The following is a 25857-nucleotide window of genomic DNA, read 5'->3' as shown; positions in this document are numbered from 1 at the left end:
AAATTGGCAACAACACAAGGAAATGTGCTGCCTTGTTACTATTATGCTTTAGACTTAATCTTAGCATTCCATATCAGATCTTTTGATTAAACCTGATTAAACCTGATTAAAGTGTGTAATAGAGTGGTTTCCAACCATAAATGTGATTGAAACCACAAGTGAGCTTCGACAATAACTGGGACGAAGCCATGACGGAGGAAACATCCCAAGAAGAAAAGTAAACAACTTGGTTCCACTGCCGTAATCTCTGTAGCTCTAATGATGCTGGCGCGTGCAGCATTGTTAGGGGTGTTTCCTCCAGAGGCAGACACCAGGATCCATGTGTCCCGGCCACACTTGACCCAGCACGTCAGAGTATGTACTGCCCCCCCCAACCACTGGCACACAAAGGCGGCATTGTACCCCATAATGCAGGTCAGCCTCTCCTTCCCAGCCTGGGACGGCTCTTGTTCACTGGCCTCTGACAGATCAGGACAACTGGCCTGTCCTTCTATGTGAGGGAGTCAGCTTTGGTAGGGAATTCAGCATTACATTAACGCCAAATGCGCCTCCATTTCCTGGACGAACAACTTTGACTCCAAGTTTGTATGACTGTTTAACTCATAAAATTTTATGTACATAACATTTACTACAACAAAAAAAAAGCAAATATGTTTTACATATAATTACATACAGTTTTTTTTTTTTAAATAAAACAGTACTTTTATTCAGTAAGGACACATTAAACTGATCGAAAGTGTCAGTAAAGACTTCCACAATATTTCAAAAAAATATATATTTCAGATAAATTTATTTGAACTTTCTACTGATCACAAAAACATGAAAAATGTAACCACAGTTTCTACATAAATATTAGGCAGCACAAACATTACCAACATTGATAATAATAATAATAATAATAATAATAATAATAATAATAATAAAAGCTTGATGAGCAGCAAATCAGCATATTAGAATAATTTATGAAGGACCATGTAACCCTAAATAATATAAGGAATAATGGCTGCTAATAATTCAGCTTTGCCAAAGGAATAAATTACATTTTAAAATATAATCAAACAAAAAACAGTCACTTTAAATTGTAATAATAATAATTCATAACATTACTGTTTTAGAGCACTTTTGATCAAACAAATGCACTTATTTTAAAAACATTTTAAAAATATTGTACAGACCCCCAAACTTTTCAACAGCAGTGTACATTACTTTATTAAAATCTAACATACACTACCAGTTAAAAGTTTATGAACAGTAAGATTTTTAATGTTTTTTGAAGAAGCCTCTTTTGCTCACCAAGCCTACATATATTAGATCCAAAGTACAGCAAAAACAGTAAAATTTTAAATATTTAAAACAACCGTTTTCTATTTAAATATATTTAAATGATGTTTACTCCTGTGATTTTAAAGCCCAATTTTTGGCATCATTACTCCAGTCACATGTTCCTTTAGAAATCATTCTAATATTCTGATTTACTGCTCAAAAAATATTTACTATTATTATTATTATTATAATGTTGAAAACAGCTAAATAGAATTTTTTCAGTTTTCTTTGATGAATAGAAAGTTCAGAGAAACAGCATTTATCTGAAATAGAAATCTTTTGTAACATTATAAATGTCTTTGTCACTTTTGATTTCACTTTGTAAACAAAAGCATTAATTTCTATAATTACAAATTAGCATATTAGAATGATTTCTGAAGGATCATGTGACTGAAGACTGGAGTAATGATGCTGAAAATTTAGCTTTGATCACAGGAATAAATTACATTTTAAAATATATTTAAAAAGAAAACAGTTATTTTAAATAATAAAAACTGGGTTTAAATAAATGCAGGCTTGGTGAGCAAAGGGAATTCTTTAAATACATTAAAAATCGTATTGTTCAAAAGTAGTCAGAAGTATTTTTGTCAGTCATAAATTGACAAAACCTCTCACATTTAATCTCACATTATGAAATCCAGCTACATTTATTAAGTTGTCCAGACTACATTTGCTGTTCACTGATTGTAAATATCTAAAATGCAGTGAAAATTAAATTAAGAGTTAAAAGATTAAATGATTCAGTTGTAATGGAATACATTAACATCGCCGCTAAACGCCATCTTAATCTGTGACACAGTTGCCCACTCCAATATCCAAATATCCGGAATTACTTAAAGATTATGACAGTGTCATAAAAAAAAAAAAAAAAAAAAAAAAAAAAAAAAATCAGAGAACTACATTTCCTAATCTTGCCTTTGACAATCAACCATAACCTATCTGCTTCATTGAGAACAGAACCAGTAATAAAACACAGGAAGCGTTTGTAAAAGCTCCAGCTGCTCAAAAACAGGATCGATGGGGCTTACTTCATACGATCTCCTGCTGTGATGGACAGATGCTTAGTATTCAGAGCCAATGGCATATGATAAACAATAGAGCATTGTGTTTAAAAGCCTGACTCACTAATTCATGCACTCTTTCAACACAACTGAAAACTTCTAAATTACTTCTGGAGTAACCTTGTAGTTTACCAGTAGCTGAAGAACACAGGGTCTCATTGAGAAGTTACTGATATGTATTATCTTTCATTTCTCTCTTTAATATACACAAATACACAGCTGGGGCAAGACAAACTCAAGCCCACCACAGAGAAATACGAAAAAAGCAGCCCTTTTTTCTTTCCATTCTCTGGGCTTATCTGAAAGCACCAGATGTGGCAGAGAAAATTAATTTATCTCTCAGAGTGGAAAAACAAACTGAAATATAATAGATACGGTTGGAAATAGTGACCATTCCATTTCTGCCACTCTACATCACATGATACTATGAAACACAAAGTACAGCCAATAACATTAAAGTCTGGCTGAAACTGCTAGCAAGTTCAAATTCTGCTTTAAGGTTTAGGAAATCTGCTAAAAATAAAACAGCAAAGGGAGTAGAATTTGTCTGCTTATTTGAACAACATCGTGAGTGCTGAATAAAGATTGAGAAAACACAACACACCCTCTTTATTTTCGCTGCAAAATCCTCAGTGGAAATGCAGAATTCAAAAATGTTATTTCTGTAACACATGGAGTCACGGAGACAGTTCATCAGAAGGAATATGATATTTATGGTCTTACCTTGAAGCATGCATCTGTAGGCAGATTCAGAAATGGCGTAGATATGAGGTGGCATTTCATGCCTCTTCTTGCCCCTGTACATCTCAATGATGTTCTCGGAGTATATGGGGAGGTTTTTGTATGGGTTTATGACCACACAGAAGAGTCCTGAGTATGTCTGCACAGGGACAAGAACAAACAAAAGGGGGAAAGAAAATTAACATTTAATTAGTGGTCAACCTATATGGGTTTTAAAAGAAGCAGGACAAAATGGAATAAATATAGAATATATAAATACATTTATTAACGCTAAATTATGTAAACAAAACTGTTTAAATTCATTAAACACACAAAGCATGCAACTTGAGCTAAATCCCAATATTTTCAAATATCAGAACCACTGGAGTGATTACATAATGGTAACTCTTCACCTTATTTCTTGTCTAGTTTACTTGTTTATTGGTTTAACATAAGTAGTAAAGCTAGAGACTGTATAATCATTCAGGGATTTCTAAAACACAGAATGCTCCAGAGTGACTTGTGTTTTTTTCCCCCATTCATACAGTTTGTGTTAATCTTTTTCATTCTGAGCATAATCTGTATTTCGGGAAAGCATCCATGAAAGTTTGAAGCTTCTGAAGACATAGCACAAGCTGACATGTTTCTTAAGTGGGAGTCCCAGCATATGACAACACCACTGCATCTCCAGCTGAGACATGGTTGATCATGTAGGGCACTATACTTAGTATTCGCTGCACAGCAACATCAACTACATCATCAGCTGCTATTATCTTTGCAAAAATGACAACAGGTTGGCAAACAGACATTGACATGAACTTACTAAGATTCACAAAATTAAAAATTACTTAATTTAGATTTATACAATGGAATATGTATGTTTTTAGATGTGTAGGGCCCTATGATTTCCATCATGTTGAAAACGTGCAGAGAATTACAGAATCCAGTCAAAAAATGGAATTTACCAAATTTATTTGATCAAAAGTATAAATCTATAAATTTAAATGAATAAATGTATGAATCAAAAGTAGGCAAGGACACTCAAATCAAAACGCTATGGACTAGTATCTGTGAATATTAAGCCACAAAATACCATTTAAATATGAATCCTGCATGTTTTGCATGTCTCTGTTTATTAATGGCGCAGACACGCATTTGTGTTTACTACACATACTGAAGTGTGTGTAATGCTTGGAGTGTTTTCAGCCTTTGCCACCTCATTATAGAAGAATATAAACACAATCTGTAGAACTGCTCTGAGAGTCACTTCAATAGCATTTTACCATTTCTTATAGGAGAAAAAAAAAAATTATATTGTTATTGTTAGCAACCTGTCAAAATAAAAGTTTGGTTTAACTTGAAACCATGACAGAAAAAAATATTAATGTAATCATACTACTACTAATAAAATTATTAAAACATTATTTTTAAGGAATATTTACTAGGAAGTATATACCAGCAAAATCTAAAAAAAAAAAAAAAAAAAAAAAAAAAAAAAAAAAAATACAGCATTTCTGAAAAAAAGAAAGAAATAAAATAGCAATTTTTTAAAAACAGCGTTTTTTTTTTTTAAAATAAAGAAAACATTCAACTGGAATCCAAAAAATTTATGGAAAACAGAATTTAGTTGGAAAAAAAAAAAAAAGTGTTTCATATGGCCTTAATTTTTCTTAATAAATTGCTGTTAAATTGTTTACGTTTCATGATTTCAATTAATTGGACATGCTTTTTGGTTAAGATTTACAAATTCAACCATTAAAACGGAGTCTAGAAAAATTAAAACAGGAAAAAAAAAAAAATTAAACGGCATTTAGGATTTCATAGGGCCATATATGTGGTAAGTGATCTCTACAACTGTTAAAATACACTAATTAAGAGTGTCACAATGTAGAACAGTAAATATGAAAATAAAGATAATATGTTTAATGAGTGTCTAAAAATCAAGCTTTAACTTTTGGGAAAGTTTGGGGCCAAATTTGAATGAACTACCCTATATTTTTCCATGAATTATTTTTAGACAGGTGTCAGTTTAAGACAACAGAACCCAGTGATATGATGCCAGTAGCTTTTTTATTTCATTTTAACAAATCAGTAACAGTGGTCGACCATTATGGATGTTTTGATGGCCTATGCTGATCCCTAATAAAGCATGGTGGCCAATGTAAAGATAGTAGATAACATGCATAATTCTGCAAATATCTGAAACTAAAATCACTTTGAAAATAAAATGTACAAATTTTACAACAAAATGTAAAATAAAATATATTAAGATATTTAAAGACTAGTTTAGTATGTGTATTTACTGAATGCTGACCGTATACAAATGAAGAATTATAGAATTTGCCTTTGAATTAGAAAAATGTATCAGCTAATACAGATGCTTAAAAAAAAAAAATGCTAAATTTCAGCTGGTAATACTGGCCAATATGACATATCAGTGAACCACTAAAAATAATGTAATGAGATAAAATTATATATTATGAACTTTCAAGAAAGGACAGTGAAAACTTCTCACATTAAGCACCTAATAGTGATATCTGCATTAAGAATGAAACAGAATGAAGGTATTTCTCTTGAGAAATGCTGGCATGATTTCAGTGCCAGTGCAGCTGTCCTACACTTCATTACAGAAGACATTTACACGATATTAACCCTGTCCTTCAAGCTGTTTCATTTACGAGGCTATAACTGAGAGCAACCTGTGTTTGTTTGAATTTTTAGTCACTGCTGGGTGATCCAGACACATGGTGAGGGGGAAGTGAGGGGAGAGGTAATCCCTGTCTGCCTGCTGACGAGACCTTCCAATGGCTGACGTTGAGTTTATGAGTAGACATGTATATATGGGTGTAGATGAGTATCGGGGGTGCATTGAGGACAGATCTGTCTACATCCCAGTCCCAACTCCCTACTAGACAAAGCCGACTTGCCAAACTAGATCACAGGCCAGAACAATAGACTTAGGACTCAGGAGACTTGTGGCTGGAAAGTTGTTTCTCTCCAGCATCGTTCTCAATGTTTGTCAGGCTACATATGGAAGAAAACAGCTTCTCATCCGAGTGATGCACAACTGCAATCATAAACAATTTAACATGCTCAATAGCGCTAAAGCACTGCGCCAGTTATTTCAGTGCTCTATGTTGAAATCCCAAAGACTATCCAACAAGTAATTTTTCAGGTTATGGCTATTTATCTGTTGTTTATTGTGTTGCGCATCTATCAGCTTATGAAAATGCCATATATCTCTAAGAAAAGCATTTGATCAGTCATGACCTTAAACCAGTGGTTCTCAACCTTTTTTGGACCAGCACCCCCCTACCCATTATCCAGGTCCCTCACCGCCCCCCATCAAATAAATTGTAGTCTAATTGTCCTCACTGAATATTAAAGTAGAGTATAATTATTTTGTGTTTATAATGAGGACTGTTACTATATTTACAGTAATTCAAATGTATGGGGTCATTATGATTTTTATGAAATTACTTTTTTTCAAGGATGCATTGAATTTTTTTTACAGTAAATTATTTTAAAATTGTGTGTAATAACATTAATTTACAGAGTTTTTAAGCATGTTGGTGGTTTTCGTTACTACAGCTTCAGTGTTGTTGAGATGTGGATATATTTTGTTGCCCCAAATTTAAAAAAAAAGACTAAATAAAAATGACATAATGGACATTGTTATTTTGGTGAGTAAATACTACATTTATACATAAACCATACTTTACTGTATTTCATAGATTTTGTGAGAATATTTCAAAGTTTACTTAAAATAAGTACAACCCTAATTCTGGAAAAGTTGGGACATTTTGTAAAATGATAAAATCTGTGATTTGTTCATTCTATTTATCTTTTATTTAATTGACAAAAGTACAAAGAAAAGATTTCCAAAGTTTTCACTGACCAACTTAAATGTATTTTGTAAATATAAGCATATTTATTTAGAAAATATTTGTTTATTTATTTATTTATTTGAAGTATGCAGCACACTCCCAAAAATTTGGGACAGAGGCAAAATAAAAGTGAAACGGTTACAGAATAAACAAATAGACTGTTTTGAAACACAGCAAGCAGGTGAATTGGTAATAGGTGAGGGTACCATGTTTGGCTATAAATGGAGCTTCTCAGTCTTTGCAAGCAAAGCTGGATCATGGCTCAAAATTTGTTTATATTAACAAAATAAAATTAAGTTGGCCAGTGAAAAAAATTGATTTTTCTCTTTTTACTTAAGTCAATTAAATAAAGGCTAAAGAGAACAAATGACATATTCTTGATTTTATGGCATTTCACAAAATGCCCCAACTTTTAATTGGGGTTGTAGAAAGATGGGAAACATATGCTCCTCATTTTCAAAATAGTTACCATTTTAGTGCTGTCTTGATTTATATATTTGTTATAGTCAATTAAATTTCAAATCTTGCTTTTTTTGTCAGTGTGATGTGCCAGCTATAATAATAATAATAATAATAATAAATGTTTCTTAAGCAACAATCAGCATAATTTCTGAAAGATCATGTGACACTGAAAGCTGTATAGCTTGGCATGAGAAGAAAACACATTTTAAAATATATTCAAATACAAATTTTTATTTATTTATTTATTTTTTTTCAAATGGTAGATTTACGGTTTTTACTGTAGGTTTTATAAAACAAACAAATGCAACATTTTTTATGAACCAAATCATACTGACCTTTTTTAATGGTAGTGTATATTATATTCTATATTTTATTTAGAATATATAGGCCCATTTTGAAAGCATGTATTTTAACCCCAAAAAACAGCCATACATAATTTTATTTTATTATTTTTTTAATATCACTGAATGGCTTATGACATTCATCACATTTTTGATTTATCATTTGAAATATCATTATTATTAGAAGCAAAAAATAAGCAAAAAAGCCAAGTGGATATAAATTAGGCTATATTTGTGAGCTTTGAATAAACTCTTTAAAAATACGGCATTCAGACCACCCGCGTCCATTCAGCAAACAAAAAGCTTTAATATAAATTTTTCTAAACAAGAAAAAACATATCTTGCTTTATCATGTCTAAATGATTGCTATTGTTTTGACGCAGCCAAAGTCAAGCAAAAGTACTGAAGTCGTTGCTAAGGAAATTATACACTGTCTAGTCTAGGAGCGGGAGTATTGGTGTAAACTAGCAACTAACAACACTACTACACTGGCCGCAAACAGCGCGACACGTTGTGTTAAAGCACATAGATCCCGTTACAATCAGTCGTTCAGTAACAACGGAGCGCCAGCGCTACAGTAAATGGATGCCGCGTTCTATTTCTGCCTGCAGGATTCCATGCGCTTGAAGTTGAAATATATAGAAATATATATAGAAAGTGCGCTTTGATGTATCCAGTGTAGAGAGAGTGTTAGGGTGTGGCAGACCATTTTCTTTTGCAAGTTTCAGCTCATACATCTTTGGTGTAAACTCATCTTGACCAAACGCCCCCTAAGAACAGCTCAGCGCCCCCCTTTCAAAAAAATTGCTTCCAGCGCCCCCCGATGCTGTCCGAACCCCCCTGGGGGGGCGGTACCGCCCCCGCTGAGAAACACTACCTTAAACCAACCTATTGTGACAGAGCTTTTTAAAGAAGTTCACTTCCAGAATGAAAATTTCCTGATAATATACTAAATTCCCATGTCATTCAAGATGTTGATGTCTGTCTTTCTTTCTTCAGTCACAAAGAAAGACTTTTGAGGACAACATTTTAGGAATGTTCTCCATATAATGGACTTCAATAGGGGCCAATGGATTGAAAGTCCAAATTGCAGTTTCAATGCAGCTTCAAGGAGCTCTACATGATCCCAGCCAAGAAATAAGGGTCTTATCCAGCAAAACAATCTGTCATTTTTAAAAAAAATAAAAATGTATATACTTCTTAACCAAAAATGCTCCTCTTGCACTAGCTCTGCAATGCACATGCAAATGTTCACGCATTCTGTAACCACATTGAAAAAAAGTCAGGCATGGTTAGTTCTTTGTCTTTGTACTTCAGCTAAAAAAGGTAGGGTAGGGCGAAAAACTCCATCTCATCTGACATCGTTGTTTTATCTTTTTCTATCAAAGATAGTGATTTGTTTAATATTTACATCATGTTGACAATCATCATGTACATCATGTTTGGTGCACTTGGAATAGAATTTTCTTTAACTAGAGGGTTAATAAAGAAAAAGTTACTTGAATTATGATGTAGTTACATTTTCAAGTTGACTAGTTAAAAATCGAAAACAAAATTGAGAATCAGTCAAATGTTAAAAAAAAAAAAAACTGCAAGTTTGGATCTTCAACCCATTGGCCATAATGGGTTGTTTTCTTCAAAAACCTTAATATCTTTTCGACTGCAGAAAGAAAGGCATACACATCTTGGACGACATGGAGGTGAATAAATTATCAGGACATTTTCATTCTGGAAGTGAACTTCTTTAAGACTGACTAGTTGTTCAGGCAACCTAACCTACACACACTAGCTGACTTTGAATATCCCTATAATTTTAGTATGTTATGCTCAAAGTACAATTTTACAGGTATGTCGGGGTACACAACTATACATTTCATGCCGGATGCACAGAACTGGAAAATATTTGCTTTAAGCAAACCCACAAAGAGAAATCAAGTCTACCATGTCATCGCCCATCATGCTATTCAAGAACAGAGGGGCGTGGGAAGCCAGAGAGGAACGCAGCAACTCCACGGCTCTGCCCACACAGCCGATATGAGAGCACATACCACACACCAGCCTGAGGTCTGGTCACCAGCCATCCACACAGGAATGAATATACAGCCTTTAAGTAAATACACAACATTATGCTTCCATTTTGTGGGCTGTATTTCTTCAAACATAAGCATAACCTGACAGTAATAAGGAAGCTGAGAAATTTGGGGAATGCTAAGGAATGCAGGTGTTATCAACAGTCAGTCATCTTGACAACTCGCAGATATTATAACCCAGCTGTAGCTCAATCCCAAACACAAAGGTCCTGTTATAAAACTTCAGGCTTTACTAGGCCAAGCATGGGCCTCTATGGCTAATTACTGCACCCTATAAGGAGAGAGCACACCAACCACATAGAAAAGGCTTAAATAACAAAAAGCAGGGAACTAGCCTTAAAATCCAGCCTGATTGTGTTCAAGTGGGTATGAGAGAGGTCTGCACTTTCTCATCATTGTGTAAAATGACAACAGTGCCTGCTTTCATAACATCTGAAATGGCGCCAATCGAGATGATCTGTTACCGACAACCTGGAAAACTTTCCAGTGATGGGAAATGAAAAGTTAAACTGGATATATTCCATCCAGTGTTTTTAAAAGTGGTAACTGGGTGGGAATATCAACAGAAGCGCCTCTGCAGAGAGAGAGATTCGCAATGGACAGTGTGAAGACATGCGGCTGGTCCCACTGAGATTTCATAATGACCTCACAGCAACTCCTCCACACTTGGAGAATGAAGGAAATGATGGGGCTACACCTCTAAACAGCTTGCTTCACACTGTCTTTCTCTCTCCTGAATAATAAAAGTCCCCCAGTTTCTCTCTCTGAGTACATGCCATAAAAATAGGTCAAGATCGCAAGGCAAGATGAAGCTCTCTAAGAAGGCAGCAACAGCTAATCGAGAAAACTGATATTGACATTAACCAGCAACAAATTTGATCATCAGATTAACTGATGATTAACTGAACCAAGGTAGAAAAAGCAAAAAAGGAAGCAAACACATTTTCATCACACTTACATATATGAGCCCGGAGTAATAGCGATCCTTCAGGTTGTGTAAAACAGACGCTTCATTCAGGCAGGTGAGTTCTGCCATATCCTCCACTTTGCTAAACTTGGGCGGGTTCATTTTCTGGATGTCATCTTTGTTCACCAGGGCCTTCTTGCCATTTTCAGCCAGCTCGACGAGCACCTCCTCTCCGCGTTCCTCGCGGATGCTGGCCGCCTCGAACCCATGGCGTTCGGAAGGAACCCACACCAGCTTCTTGGCCGTCCAGTCTGCCTGGGAAGCTGGGTTGTAGACCACGGCCCGATCCACAAAGAGGTACCGCTCGGGGTCCTCTTGCCCGCTCCGCTGCGCCATCTCCGGCATGAGGAACTAAAAATAGGCCACCTGGAAAAAGAGTTAGAGGGAGTTAGTGATGGAAGAGCAGAGATTCACTTGGAGTTTATGCGATATGACACACAGCCATGGCATAGGAGTATGAAAGGTAAAATTTTTCATTGGTTTTACATGGATGTAGCCAAGAATGTACAATTTGCAGCTACTACTTTATTATATGTGATCCTGGACCACAAAACAATAGCAATAGCCAACAATAGCAATAGCCAACAATACACTGTATGAGTCAAAATTATTTTTCTTTTATGCCAAAAATCATTAGGATATTAAAGATAATGTTCTATGAAGATATTCTGTCAATTTCTTACCATAAATATATCAAAACTTTACTTTTGATTAGTAATATACATTGCTAAGAACTTCATTTGCACAACTTTAAAGGCGATTTTCTCAATATTTAGATTTTTTTGAACCCTCAAAACCTTTTCAAATAGTTGTATATAAGCCAAATTCAATTTTTTTAAAAACTGACCCTTATTCTGTGGTCTAGGGTCACATACAGTTAACATTTTAAACCAGTCCATATCATATATCATGTATAACACCTCACTAGCTCACAGTTAGTTGATGAATATTCATCAAATACTGAACAAAGCTGAACAAAGTTCATATTTTCTCGTAACAGCTGCATGTAAAACATTATCTGAATCAGGTTTACACCTACTAGTTAATGTAAGTTTAATATGGATCACCTCCAGTGGCCCTTCACAGTCGCATTAACAAAAAAAACAACCCAATAACAGCAAGAGCCAGATGGTCTCGGTCCACCCTGGCCTACAACTGAACTAAGAGTTACTTTATTTTCCACAAAGAAAACAACAAGGCTAAAACAAGGCAAAAAATGGGTCGTGTCTGTTATTTCACGGATGAGAGCCATTATACGCGTGCTGAATCCCCGGTAAACTGAAGCGGGACTTAAGGGCCGGACAGTCCTTCAAAAATTCATTCAATGATAAACCGCCTAAAAACACCTTTCTAACGGTCACCGTCTCACAAATCATTTGAAATTACCGACAAATATGGCACATTAGTAACGTCACGTATACAAATAAAGCGACGAGGTGACCGTTAAACTGAGGTAACATTGTCTCCTCATCCTCATCTACCGTTATATGGCCTCTGACGAGGCGGACTAACGTTTTGTAAGTGCATTAACCGACACATGGTGCTTTGGGCTGCCCAAAGGTAAAAGATTAAACAATTTGTAAATGAATAAAGAACCGCAATAACAAACTCGCTAACGTGTGCTAGCGCGCCGAGCTTAACGCAAGCTCTCCCCGCTGCTTGTAAAGTAAATGCGAAAAATAATCCGTTATACGGCAACGGGAATAAAAACGGGCCAAAATGAAAAGACGCATGAACTCACCACGGGCTGTCAGCGATGAGACCTACGTGCACGAAGAGATGAATGAGTTGCTATCCAGCGCGTCCAGTTTTTATAATCCAGTTCTTTTGAAAGTCGGCCAAATATTCCCTTGTTTCGCCCCTTTGCACTGATGCCACCGTCCACTGCAGCCCTGCTTCTCTGAACTCCTCAACCGAACTCAGCATCGCGCTCACTTGCGCCCGCCTCTCCAGTCACACCCACCGGGTCCCTTATGGATCGGGGATTGGATTGTAACGGGCCTTGACCACAAGCTATTGGTTTGTTAACATTACCCCCCCCCAACAAAAAGTGATTGTTCATGCAAGCTTTCTTCTATCTAGCTGGAGCTGGATCCATAGAAATACTTTGGTTGCAAGGCCGTAAGCGTGAAGTAATGACCAAAGTGGGCAGGGCATCAAAAATAACGTTACATGCGGGTTGAAAAATGTTTAAAATAATGTAAATCTAAAAAGAAATAATGATACAAAAAATAACTGATACCAGATATATATATATTTATAGTAAATTATACTAAAAACGGTGACACATAGGAAGTTTACCTATCTTGACGTTTACAATCTCATTATTGAAAGAAATATTACATTATCTAGTGATGGTCAGATTCATTTCCGAGTCGATTCTTTCGAACAGTTCTTTTTTTAAACAATTCCCAGCGTGCTATTTTTACGTACTGAGCTGTATTAACACTACTTACTGAACAGTAAGATTTTTAATGGTTTTTTTTTTTTATTATGTGATCCAAAATACAGCAAAAGCAGTAATATTGTGAAATATTAGCTAAAATTAAATATTTGCTATTTAAATTAACTAGTACATTATACTATTTGAATATATTTTAAAATGTTTTTTTTTTTTTAATTTATAATTTATAATTATTTATAATATAATTTAATTTATTGCTGTGATCAAAGCTAAATTTTCAGGAATAACATTTAAAAAAAAAAAAAAAAGTAAAAATAAACGGAATTTGGGAAAAAACAAAGGGCCCTAATAGATATTTATAAATGATAGAAACTGAAATTTCAGCATCATTACTGGTCTTCGGTGTCACATGATCCTTCAGAAATCATTCGCATGTACTTAACTTAACAGTTGGGAATAAAGGGGGATAAAGAAATTAATACTTTATTTAGCAAGGATGCTTTAAATTGATCAAACGTGATACTAAAGACATCTATAATGTTGCAAAAGCAAAATTTCTAATTAAATTTCTAAATGCTGTTCTTCTGAACTTTCTATTCATCAGAAGAACCTGAAAAACATAACATAATAATAATAAATGTGACCCTGGACCACAAAACCAGTCATAAGTGTCAATTTTTCAAAATTGAGCTTTATACATCATCTGAAAGTTGAATAACTAGGCTTTCCTTGTTAGGATAGAACAATATTTGGCCGAGATACAGCTATTTTAGAATATGGAAACTGAGGGTGCAAAAAAATTAAAAATATTGAGAAAATCACCTTTAAAGTTTTCCAAATTAAGTTCTTTGCAATGCATATTACTAAAAATTAAGTTTTGAGATATTTACAGTAGGCAATTTACAACATTTCTTCATGGAACATGATCTTTACTTAATTTCCTAATGATTTTTGGCATAAAAGAAAAATCTAAAATTTTGACCCATACAATGTATTTTTGGCTATTGCTACAAATATGCCCCAGCGACTTAAGACTAGTTTTGTGGTCCAGGGTCACAAATGTTTTTTAAGCAGCAAATCAGAATATCAATGGTTTTTGAAGGATCATGTGACTGGACTAATGATGCTAAAATTCAGCTTTGAAATCACAGGAATAAATTACATTTTAAAAATATATTCAAATAGAAAGCAGTTATTTTACATAGTAAAAATATCTCAACATTTTACTGTTTTTGCTGTACTTGGATTGGTGAGCAGAAAAAAAACAAAAAAACATCAAAAATCTTAACTAGATCCAAAACTTTTGACTGGTGGTGTACGCGTTTATTTTCAGTTTGTTTGTTTTTTTAATCTATTCGGTATGTGTGTTGATAAAACTAATAAAACCAAGCTTTAGATATATTTCTAGTAGGTTGTAACATGCCGCCACATGTTCTCATTTCGAGTTCGAATCAGTTAAAAGATCCGACTCATATGATTCGTTTAAAAAAAAATCGGAACTCTAGCATTTCAAGGCAAATTGCCAAATTGATAAAACAATTTCCTCATTAATATTTTAATTGCTTACTAAGTTAGTGGAATTATATATTTTAGCTACTGCTGAAAGTATTGTCGTGGATGATAGTATCTGGTCCATGGCCTTTACGATTTCAATAAGAATGCTTCAGTCTCCCTAGTAAGCTAAGTCTTGAAGCAAGCATCTGAACGAACTTCAACAGGGTTTTGATAGTCTGGGCCGCACAGCGCCCTCTGTTGCTTTATATAAAAAGTAACCTTATTTTTTCCACTCAAAGGCTCAAATTCTCTACTTGAGATAGAAATAAATCGGTAGGCATATAATTATCTAGTTTATAAATAGTACATCGACAGAAAACCTTCAAAACGTTCCTGTTATTCTCTCAGAGCTTATTCATAACTAACAGAAATTAAACAACCCTATTACACCAACTGTACAAAGGCATGGTGTGTGTACATTTTTACAATTAATGATGACAATCTTAAAGAAAATATATTCAAAGTTATGTTTTATTTCATTAGTTGTAAAATAGTCCCATATGATGGTTCGTACTACAAAAACAAGATCGTGTCAAATCCAAACCTCCGGCTTCCTCTCCCACATAAACACCTTTACAATCTGGAAACGGAACAAGAGTCACAATAAGCAACATTTCAAAAGATGTATTGTCCCAAATAACAGGACTGATCCAGAAATGCTCCACAGCCACTTCCCATCACCTCTCCTTAAAGAACAGCACTGACTGGATTGTAAACTGTCAACCTGGTAAGCTTCTCAATCCAGTCCAAGCCTAGTTTTGATCTGAATATTCAGTCAAACAAACACTCTATTGCTTGTAGAAGATAAAGTGAATACATCTTGGCTCTTGGCAAGTGGAAGTAGCAAGTAGCTTTAGCGTATCCTGGACCAGACCTTCAACCAAATCCCTAATAAATCAGACTTTCTACTGTTAGCTTGAATTATTACAACTTTAAATTTGTTTGGAAAATCTCCCTGCATCAACAAAAGATAACGAAACAAATTAAAATGTGAAAAACAAAAAAAGAAAATTGGTAAGAATAAAGTATGACCAAAACATCCCTAATGTCATCTTCAGATGTGACACTTGAGGAAAGGGATGGCAGTAAGAGAAAACACTTAATGTTCCCCTTTTTTAAATGTTATAGCCTCACAACAATGGAGTGCTTAGGAATTCTATACACTGAATTCCAATTCTAATGCCCCTGCAAGTCATGAAATTCATGAAATTCTCCATGGATGTGTCCTCCTACTTGTATAAAACTACTTCTCAGATAAAGGAGATGTTTCATCTTCACAACCCTGAGAAATAGCTGCAAATCGAATTAGTTTCTTTTCCAAACCACTTAATCTAATGTAATGCAGTTTCAAAATGAGCCAAATAAAGCATTTCAAACAGTCAACAGTACATGTTGTGAAAAACGCAACTCTACAAAAGAATTGCGAAGCTTTTTTAATTACATTTTGAAAAAGGCATTGCGTTCCAGTTGAAATGTAAATTGAGTGCTTCAAAAGAGTAAATAGATTCATTATGAAAGTACAAATTTGTTGCACTCGCTTGGAGTCCAAATCTTAATGACGTACTTCTTTCTAACAGGGGGAGGCAGAAATGTTTAAACACAGGCTTTAACAGTGACTCTTGATCAAATTGTTTGATGAGGAAGAGGATAAAACAGTGAAATGTTGACATTTTTGCTCTTCGGGGGGTTTCGCGAGAGGGTGGAGGGTGTCGCCTCTATTCAGCTGCAACTTCATTCTCAGCTGGTTGGCCTGTAGCAGTCTCTGCAGTTTTGGAGGCCTAGAATAAAATAAAACAGACAGAAGCATAAACGAAGAGTACTGACTGACTAGATTATCTGAATGCCATGAGTAATTAATGACAGAATTCTCAAGTTTGGGTGAAACTTTTCATTTTGTGTTTCATGGAAGAAAAAAATCATTTGTTTGGATGAGGATTGTTCCTATGTCCTCAAGCAAAGACCTCACCTTCTTTTTCTTCTTCTTTTGTGCTTTGCGACTTGCAGAACTTTGGATCAGAGACTGAAATTGACAGAACCACACATCAAGGTAGGAAAAAACTTTATCGTAATTTTAAATGGAATAGACGGGTCTAACATACCTTCAGTTCAGGATCTTGAACGTCATGTTCAGACTTGTAGAGTTCTGGTTCAAATGGTCCACTGGTGATTCTCAAGGGCCCGTTGGCCATCAGCAGCACTGTGAACTTAAACTGAGCCACAAACTCACCTAAAAACAAGTGGAAAAAAGAGACTTAACAGGTAAATAAAGCAGTCAGCGCAGGAAGAAATGGTGCAGTGGTAATGAGACCGACCTTCTTTCTCGTTCAGCACGCTAAAAGGCTGGAGGAGCTCGTGTTTGGCACACTCCACCACTCCCAAACGAGCCTTTCCTTCATCCTCAAATGCCCTGCAGGACACAAAGACTACTTTGTTTACCAAATCTTTGTTTATCTAAGCCATCGTTTTATCCCTTAAGTTTTAAAGTCATTGTCCTAGCATTGTCATGTGATAATGCAAATATAGAGCACACAAGTCAACAGCATTGTTCCACAACATCAGAGTCTAAATGTACATCAAAAACAACTGCTTTATTCATAGATGATCAGAATGCAGATAAACCTTTGATTTAGCCAATTAGAAACCAAACAAATTGGAGAATAGTGCTGCCCACCTAAGAGTGAACGGCATGGCGTCAAAGCGTCTCTCCACCTCACTGAAGAACATTCTTGAGGTCTTCATTTTAAGCCCATACTGTTTACTGGGGTCCCGTTTGTAGATGGTTGTCCTCTGGCCGCCATCTCTTGCCTAAGGGAGAGATCATACAGGTTAATTTGTCTCTGTAGTATGAGATACATATTATAGGGTACAAAAGGGCTAAAGGCGCCCTTGATATTATTTTCCTCTAAACCACTATACGGCAGAAAAACATGGCGTTGCACTTTCCAAAACATCCGCATTTCAATGTACACGTGCAAATTAATTCAATATTTGATGTTTTTAAAAATGTTGTAGAATTAAGTAGCAAATGAGAATCGCTAAAATTATTCAATATATGTATTTAAGACAAAGGTCTTCTTAATGATTTTCATTTTTGTTTAAGATAACTGAAACAGCAGTTTTTTAAATAACGAAATATGTAAAAGTATGGTGTTTGGGGTAAAAAGTGCCCCTGCTGTTGTGGATAAAAGCCACAGTAATTACAATGATAATAAACAGAAGACTGACTTTTCCATTTGTTGACAAGACATGTTGAGTGTCCATGTTAGAGAGAATCACCATGTTTAGAATGAAACCATCATATTTAAAAACATGATATTAATCATATCATATAATAAAATATCATTTGTTGTCACTACTGTAAATCTATATTAAATTATTATGGAATCTCCTTCAGTGCTTTCAGAATCTTTACAATTAAAATGATTTTGTTTCTATATTTTAAAATATATGTTTTATATTAACATTTCAATGACAGTATATTTATTGAACACAAAATATTATTTTATTTATCAAAATAAGCAGAAAATAGTACAAAGTTTGCTAAAGTGATTGTTTTGAACAAGTATTAATTTAAAAAAAAAAAAAAAAAAAAAAAAAAAACACTTTTAACTAAAGTATTTGTATCAGTACTCTAGTTTGTATCAGTAAAGTATTTGTATCAGTACTGTGCCTTGTACCCCATGCTGGTGAGCCTTTTACCCCGTGTGTGGGGTAAAAGGCCCCCCATGCCACCTCATACATTTATGAGATTTTTAAACAAAACAAAAGCATTATTGTACAATCATACACTTTAGGTACAGTGAAAAGCACTTTTTTTTTCTTAGGGTGTGCCTTTAGCCCTGCTGTATCCTACAATCAGATCCATTGCATTACAACCAAAATTGCAGGTACTATTCATAAACTTGTGATTATTACTTGCCTTTCCCTCTCCTGTGCTGATCAGCACGTCCACGGCATAAACTTCATGAACTTCAAACTCTGCCTTCTCGTGGTCCTTCCTGTTACGAATCAAACAGTAGAGATTGATGTGCTTGCCCATGCAAATCTCTCTACCAAATGTTCTAAGTGGTATTTAATATGTTTCCATGTGACTGCTTGTATTCTCAATTCAAAAGTACCCACCCATAAACTAAAATCTTAAAGAGAACCCTGGGTAATAAGACTTGTATAGTTTATTATAACATAAATTGTGTCTCTCACTGAATTATGTAGTAAAAAAAAAAAAAAACATTAAAGATTTGCATCATTTCAAAATCCACATTGTTTTATACATATTTTGGACTATGGGGGGGCTCCATTATTTCGATGACATCGAATGATTGTATTTGGTGAGCTACTGGCGCTACTTGTTGCTATTTTTACTGCAACACGACTCAGAAAATAAAATACTGATACAATGCCACATTGTCTGGCTTTTGGCTGTAATTTTCAGTTCCAATCTTCACTGCTTTCCTAACGATAAGAGGAGGAGAAAAGAATGAGAAGAGCCATGTATTTGATGCCATTGAGGCTTCTAGTAGACCAGAGCTACTGAAAGGGCTTACAAACAGCAGAGACAAGGAACGCTAGATGCCAACACTTGTCATGAGGCCACAGCCACTGAAGGAGCTTCTCTTTTCACTCAATATCCAGGGGCATTTAGACTTCTTGTGGGGAAAAATCAACGGTATGGCATTTGGTTTAACCCTACACTTACATCCATCGCCATCGTATGCTCTTTCAGTAGATGTGGTCATCGTATCAGTATTTTATTTTCCAAATTGTGTATTTCAAGTTTCAAGACTACAAATTTACTATAAACACTGCATAAAACTTGCAAAGGATTGAGATATTTGAGCAAAATCAGAAATTCAATATTCAGTATTGTTTTATACTTTTGTTGATCTGTAGGGTTCTGGATAATGGTCTTCTCTCCATCAATAACATGTTGCTTTAGTTGATGGGACAGCATTCCTATTCATGAACAAAAGAGAAGAACTGTGAATAATGGCACATGCATCTATGAATAATGGGCAGATCACAGTCAGACATTCCTGCTGACGCCTGGAGTAACTTTGGGTTGTTCATGTCTTTTATGTTTTGTGTGATTAAAGTCGGTTTATCTTATTTAATGTTCTCTATGTACGTGCGTCGATCAATGTTAATATGTGAATAAATCTGTTCATCATATTAAGTGATCTTGGATTAAATCACTATCCATATGGATTACTCTCATGATTGATTTATAAAGTTTTAAATGTTTGATTACAAGGACTTTCAAAGCAGGGACAGAAATCTTTCGCATTGCATTAAAAACTTTTTTGTGGGTTTGGAAGGACAGAATTTGACATGACAGAACTTAACTTTTGGATGAACTGTCCCTTTAAAGCAAATATCAGATATCAAGCCAGTCCCGTTTTTGTACAAATAATGAGTTTTCATTCTCAGTTTTGATGAGTAATGAGTTTACTCAGACTAACCACACCTTCAAACTCAACAATACTTTCCAGATGGATAATGTTTTAATTCTGTCTGCGCTTTCCCAAATGATATAACAGCCGTAACTCACCCTCAATTGGATTGCACTTGAATGACTGAGCAATCTTATTCCAGGCCTCTGTTACTTGAGTGTTCTTCAGAGGTAAATGGGGCAGACAGAAAAGACAAAAGACTGTGCATGAAAAACAGACCATCACTATTTAAATATTAGACACACCAAACTATTCTGTGCAATCTAGTGTTGAGGCGCTGGCAGCTAAGATGTTTAAAAGCTTCAACCTTAACTATATGCCCTTTTAATTGTGAAGCATGTACTAACCTGGTTGCCTGGTTTGACGAGACGCAAAGCTGCTTCCGCACACAGGTGTGCTGCTTTGATGACATCAGCTTTCCTTCCTGTCACAGGTGCTTCCTGAAAGAAATCAAAATCACATCACAAAATGACAGGATAATGTACATTCAGCCAGAAATGTTTTTCACTAATTTTGCTTCAGGGCTTATTGTTGCAATTATAATGACGCATTTTAACATTTTGACTGACTTATTATATGTGACCGTGGACCACAAAACCAGTCGTAAGGGTCAATCTGAAAGCTGAATAAGCTTTCCACTGATGTATGGTTTGATGTATATGACAATATTTTGCCAAAATACAACTATTTGAAAATCTGGAATCTGAGGGTGCAAAAAATAAAAAATTGAGAAAAATCACCTTTAAAGTTTTCCAAATTAAGCTCTTAGCAATGCATATCATATAATCAACAATTTAATTTTGCTATATTTACAGTAGGAAATGTACAACATATCTTCATGAAACATAATCTTTTACTAAATATCCTAATGATTTTTGGCTTAAAAGAAAAATTGATCATTTTGACCCATACAATGTATTGTTGGCTATTGTTACTTATGACTGGTTTTATGGTCCAGGGTCACATACTATGCAGTAGAGAAAATATTCCAATACAAGTGAAACTAAACTAGTATATCCATCTTAAAAATGGGCTGCCCGGGACAATTTATAAAATGTAGTAACAGTAGGGAACAAAAGTATATAGGCGCACACACACCTTAGTAGCTCCAATAACAAAGCTATGGGCCACGTTGGAGATGAAGCCGTCGACATGTACTCCTAAATCACTGTTGAGAAAAATGAAAAATTTAGGAAGGAAAATAGAAAAATAGACATACAGATGCAGGGAAACCTGAGCAAACCCTATGTGTTTTTTTTAGAGAACATCCAAAATAAAAGCAAAACTTTGAGCACCTTCAAATAAATATAATAAAAAAGGCCAAGACCAAGACCATCAGTATGTTCTGCCCTATTAGGAAATACATTGACACTGTCAATTACAAAGTCACTATTTTGTTGCAGAGTCTACATCACTAAAATCAATTATTAAGTGTGATATTAACGTGCAAAGCTGCATATGTGGATCACAAAAAACAAGGGAACAGGCAGGAAGACACAATCGGAAGGGGTAGAGACGGAGAGTGGAGAACACTGCAGACAAGATGGGCCGAGTAAGAGGAAGGAGAGTGACTTGAAGGAAAAGGAGAGGAAGGAAAAGACATGGGGAGGTTAGACAGACGCAGACGAACTGGAGAGGGGAGTTTGCCTACATTTTGACCAAATCGCCATCTTTCAGCGTGTAGTCTGGGTCGCTCTTCAGGGGAGAGAAGTGGCAGACACAGTTATTGACTGACACACTGGTGGGGAACGCAATGCCTGCAAGAAAGGACAACCACCAATCCTCAACAAAAAGACCTTCTGCATAATGTGTGAGGAGAGAGATCATTTCAAACGAGGCCTGCAGATTTCTCCGGAGGAGTCTAAATCTGAAGCCAGCTCAATAGGATGTCACTTAATTTAAGCGTTTAGCCATGTCTACATTTCTGTCTCACCTTTCTTCATGTCCTTCTCCTTCTTAAAGATCTTGCCAGTCTCTGCCATGATGAAAGCATCTCCTTTCTCACAGAGGCTGAGAACTGATACTCCTGGTTTGGCGGCATCGATGACAACCTTCAGCGCCTCTAAAAAGAGAAGAACAAAACCATTTTTTTAATTGTCTTTTGTCAAGGTTGTGATGTTAGGCTCACAAAGCAGTCACTTTCAAACCAAGCAGTTTTCTATTTTGTTCAGCACCGTGAATGTCCACGACCAACCTGAAATCAACCAAAATCTGCATGGGAAAATCATTTCACCAGCAAAAATGTGCAATGTGACACACCTTTAAAATGTTATTCAGAAAACTAAAAAGTAGTAATATGCATGCTTAAGTCCAACTAATCACATAATTGGTCATAATCAGGTTCATTAACTTTTGAAAGGGAGAAGCAACATTACCAGCATGTTTTATTGCTGTGACAATGCCAACATATTGTATTCATACTACATAGAACATACTTTTTTAAGTCACAAAACTCTTATTTGTTTAAAAGAAGTACCTACTCAGAAAGTATACAATTTTGAATGCAACTGATGTTTTGAACGTTGATTTTTGACTGTTGACAGCATGAAACCACTTTAAATCAGGAGCTATTTAAGGGGTGGTCACACTAGATTTTAAGCATGCTACATTTCGTTGGACACTGCAACAGTTGTGTCCTTTAATTCAGCTTACAGGTCATGCTTTCATGCATCAATCTATCAGTCACACATGTTCACATGACACAAGCTCAAAGCTCAGAATACAGAGAAAAGCTAAACAACTTCTCATGAGTTTGTGTTTACGACCTCCATTTGCATTCATATGAATAGCAGCGAATGGAATAAAAAGTGTAGTCTGACACCCATTTGAAACCATAATGGTTCAAGATGTAATATCAAGAGTGTTTTCACAACTCATCAATCGGCCATATTGGCAGCACTGAGCATAAACAATGCCACTGAACCGAACGAAACTCACATATTTTCCTGATTATTCCTGCTGAAAATGGTCAATTATTGTCATGTTTTGGGCTGTACTAATCGGTCAGACCGGGAAAACATTTGGAGTACTACAGACTGCCAAAAGTTAGAACAAATCAAGGAGAAGAGCGCAAAAAAATGTTTGTGGTTGGCCAAACTTAACTGGGATTTCCAGGGCAAGAATCTTGACAACATTAATGTTTGTTCGTATCATTTCCAGTCAGGCAGGTGAAATATTATGCTAATATCTTAATTAACACTGCTCATATGCATCTTTACCACCTATTAACTTTAGTTTGTCAAAATATTGCGCCCTTTCCTGCTTACCAAGTCCTTCTCTATATGATTTAGCAGCTTCCACACATTTTTTCTGTGGTTTAGACAGCATAAACTAGCAGAACAACGTGCAATCAATGGTGTTGTTTACATCCAAGTATCGCCAATATGGCCGCGCATCAGGGTAACTAATTAAATCATGACATCAGTACAAACCCTCTATACATTTTAATGGCAAATTCTTGTGCAAACTTTTACGCAAAAAACTGTTTTAGTAAGCGGGATGCAATCTGATGTCCAATATGAAATTAGGGTCCTGAAACAAAACCATTTGAGAATCATTAATAACACAAATGAGATATGCAAATAGCAGGTGCTTGAGTTTATATGAGGGAATAAAATTTTTAACTGAACCAGGAAGTCTTAAAGCTAAAAATGCAAAACCAAGAATCAGTGAGGAATCAACGGAGCTCAAAAGAGTGTTTTACTACTCAGATGCTCTGAACTGATAATGTCACAAGTCCCGTCAGCGTCACCTCACCAGCTAAAGTTCACCTCCTATGGTGTTCACTACCTGCTGACAGACTGGATGAGAAAGCTCTCAAGTCACTGATCTGCCACAGTAAGGCAGCAGTGGACATATTCACCCAGACAGCATACTAATAACCCATGCCTTTGAGCACTAACCTCTACCAGCTGGCAATGCCAGAGCCACAAGTGTCCACTGACATGCACTGAGGGCTAATGCTAGCTAGCATTAGCTCTAGAATGAGTCCCTCCGTTCTATAGGACTGAAAAAAGTGTACAGTCTTTAAAGACATGTACTGGAGAAACAGCTATGCATTTAAACGAGGTTTCGAGTGGCCGTATATTGCATAAGGCCAGGGCGCCGGGGTCTCCTGTCCCACGCTGCTCAGCTCGTCCTAACACATGGCATGCATGAGAAAGCAGCGTGGAGGCCCGTGTCAACGACTCAACACCTCCATCACTCAAACGTCAAACTCACGGTTGGCAATGTCACCGCCCATCTTGTACTTGGTCACGACCAAGTCCTCGGCGATGGTCTGCTCTTGCTGCTCGTCGTCGGACATCGTTGCACCGGCTTTCGAAGCGTCTCTCTGTCTGTACGATGAGCGGACAGCACAAATCAGTCACGCTACCACCAGGCGGCTCGCCGACCGTCCAGCTCCGCCTACGGCCTCCACGCACAGCGTAGCCACGCCTACTACGCAGCCGCATCACAGGTGTCGTCATATACAGTGGCGCCAAAACTATCCGGCTTTTGGATGTTTTCCAAAAAGGGCACAGTAGTGAAATTCAAAGCATCTGTCTGTACTGAAAATAGCCTGTTATCTGACTGTGTTGTATTATAAACTCAACCAAAGGAATGCCAGCACACATTTAAAGAAAATAACAATAGGCTGCAATTCACAAAAGTGAAGAAAACTCGCATATTTTACTGATTATTGCTCCTGAAAATATTGTCATTTTTTGGGCTGTACTAATCGGTCGGACTGGGAAAAACATTTGGAGTACTATAGAAATATTAGGCTAATATCTTAATTAATACCACTTGTACGTATCATTACCACCTATTAACTTTAGTTTGTCAAAATTTTGCACCCTTTCCTCCTTACTAAGTCCTTCTCTATGTGATTTAGCAGCTCCCACATGTTTTTTTCCATGGTTTAGGTATCACAAATTAGAAACAACGTATTCAGTAGTACATTAACCATGCAATCCATGCTGTTGTTTACATCCGAGTATCACTAATATAGCCGCGCATCCAGGTAACCAGTGTTGCCATGTCCATAGTTTTCCCGTGGAATTTGGCTACTTTAAGAAGCGACCCCAGTGACGTTAGATTTTAGCACCTGAACTGTACTAGGGGAAAAATGTGTATTTTACCCCCTGGAACATGATTTTTACTCGGGGACCCTGTCGAAATGCGTTTTGGCTAGTTCTGAGTAGCAATTGGGCAGGTTTTGTTGTGAAAACCTGGCAACCCTGCAGGTGACTGACCAAATCCTGACGTAATTGCAAAGCCTCTGTAAGATAATAATATTACTAATATTATTACAATAAAATTTATATCATTAGATTAATAATAAGTAATTTGGAGAGTTTTAAGATGCTTGTTTTTTTCAGTATTAAAATAAAATATTATTAATAATAAGGTTAAATTGTCAGCACAGGACTTTTGATTTTCTGTTCAACTGATAAGAAATCTGTTATAATATGCAATAAATCATAAACCAGGCTTGTAGCTGCCAGAATATGTTTTGTTCTATTGTAAATTATTTGTAGTCATACATCATACTTGTGGCATCTCTGAAAATGAGGTCAGATGAATTCGTTACTTACCTACTAAGAGGTTCCTCAG

General features: G+C 35.9%; 2 protein-coding genes across 3 annotated transcripts in view; both read right to left on the bottom strand.

The window, feature by feature from the left end:
• The window catches only part of myh10 (myosin, heavy chain 10, non-muscle), a 63999-nt gene extending 51221 nt beyond the window's left edge, over positions 1-12778 (bottom strand). For both annotated transcript variants that reach the window (XM_051112687.1, XM_051112688.1), the window contains exons 1-3: positions 12593-12778; positions 10843-11217; positions 3108-3264 (exon numbers count right to left, since the gene is read on the bottom strand). In XM_051112687.1, the coding sequence (XP_050968644.1) occupies positions 3108-3264; positions 10843-11196 (511 nt within the window). In that variant the 5' untranslated portion in view covers positions 11197-11217; positions 12593-12778. The remainder of the gene's footprint in view (positions 1-3107; positions 3265-10842; positions 11218-12592) is intronic.
• Positions 12779-15262: 2484 nt separating this feature from the next.
• Positions 15263-24685, bottom strand: pa2g4a (proliferation-associated 2G4, a). Its single transcript, XM_051112691.1, has 13 exons — positions 24481-24685; positions 22193-22321; positions 21911-22016; positions 21358-21427; positions 20607-20699; positions 20358-20421; positions 19684-19762; positions 18729-18807; positions 17481-17614; positions 17122-17216; positions 16909-17036; positions 16776-16829; positions 15263-16587 (listed from the first exon to the last, which is right to left on the bottom strand). The coding sequence occupies exons 1-13, from the start codon at positions 24563-24565 to the stop codon at positions 16525-16527; spliced, it is 1179 nt and encodes a 392-aa protein (XP_050968648.1). The 5' UTR covers positions 24566-24685; the 3' UTR covers positions 15263-16524.
• Between the last annotated feature and the right edge of the window lie 1172 nt (positions 24686-25857).

The sequence above is a fragment of the Labeo rohita genome, chromosome 6, assembly GCF_022985175.1.
Source record: "Labeo rohita strain BAU-BD-2019 chromosome 6, IGBB_LRoh.1.0, whole genome shotgun sequence".
Taxonomy (NCBI): domain Eukaryota; kingdom Metazoa; phylum Chordata; class Actinopteri; order Cypriniformes; family Cyprinidae; genus Labeo; species Labeo rohita.
This window is presented reverse-complemented; position numbering and strand designations above follow the sequence as displayed.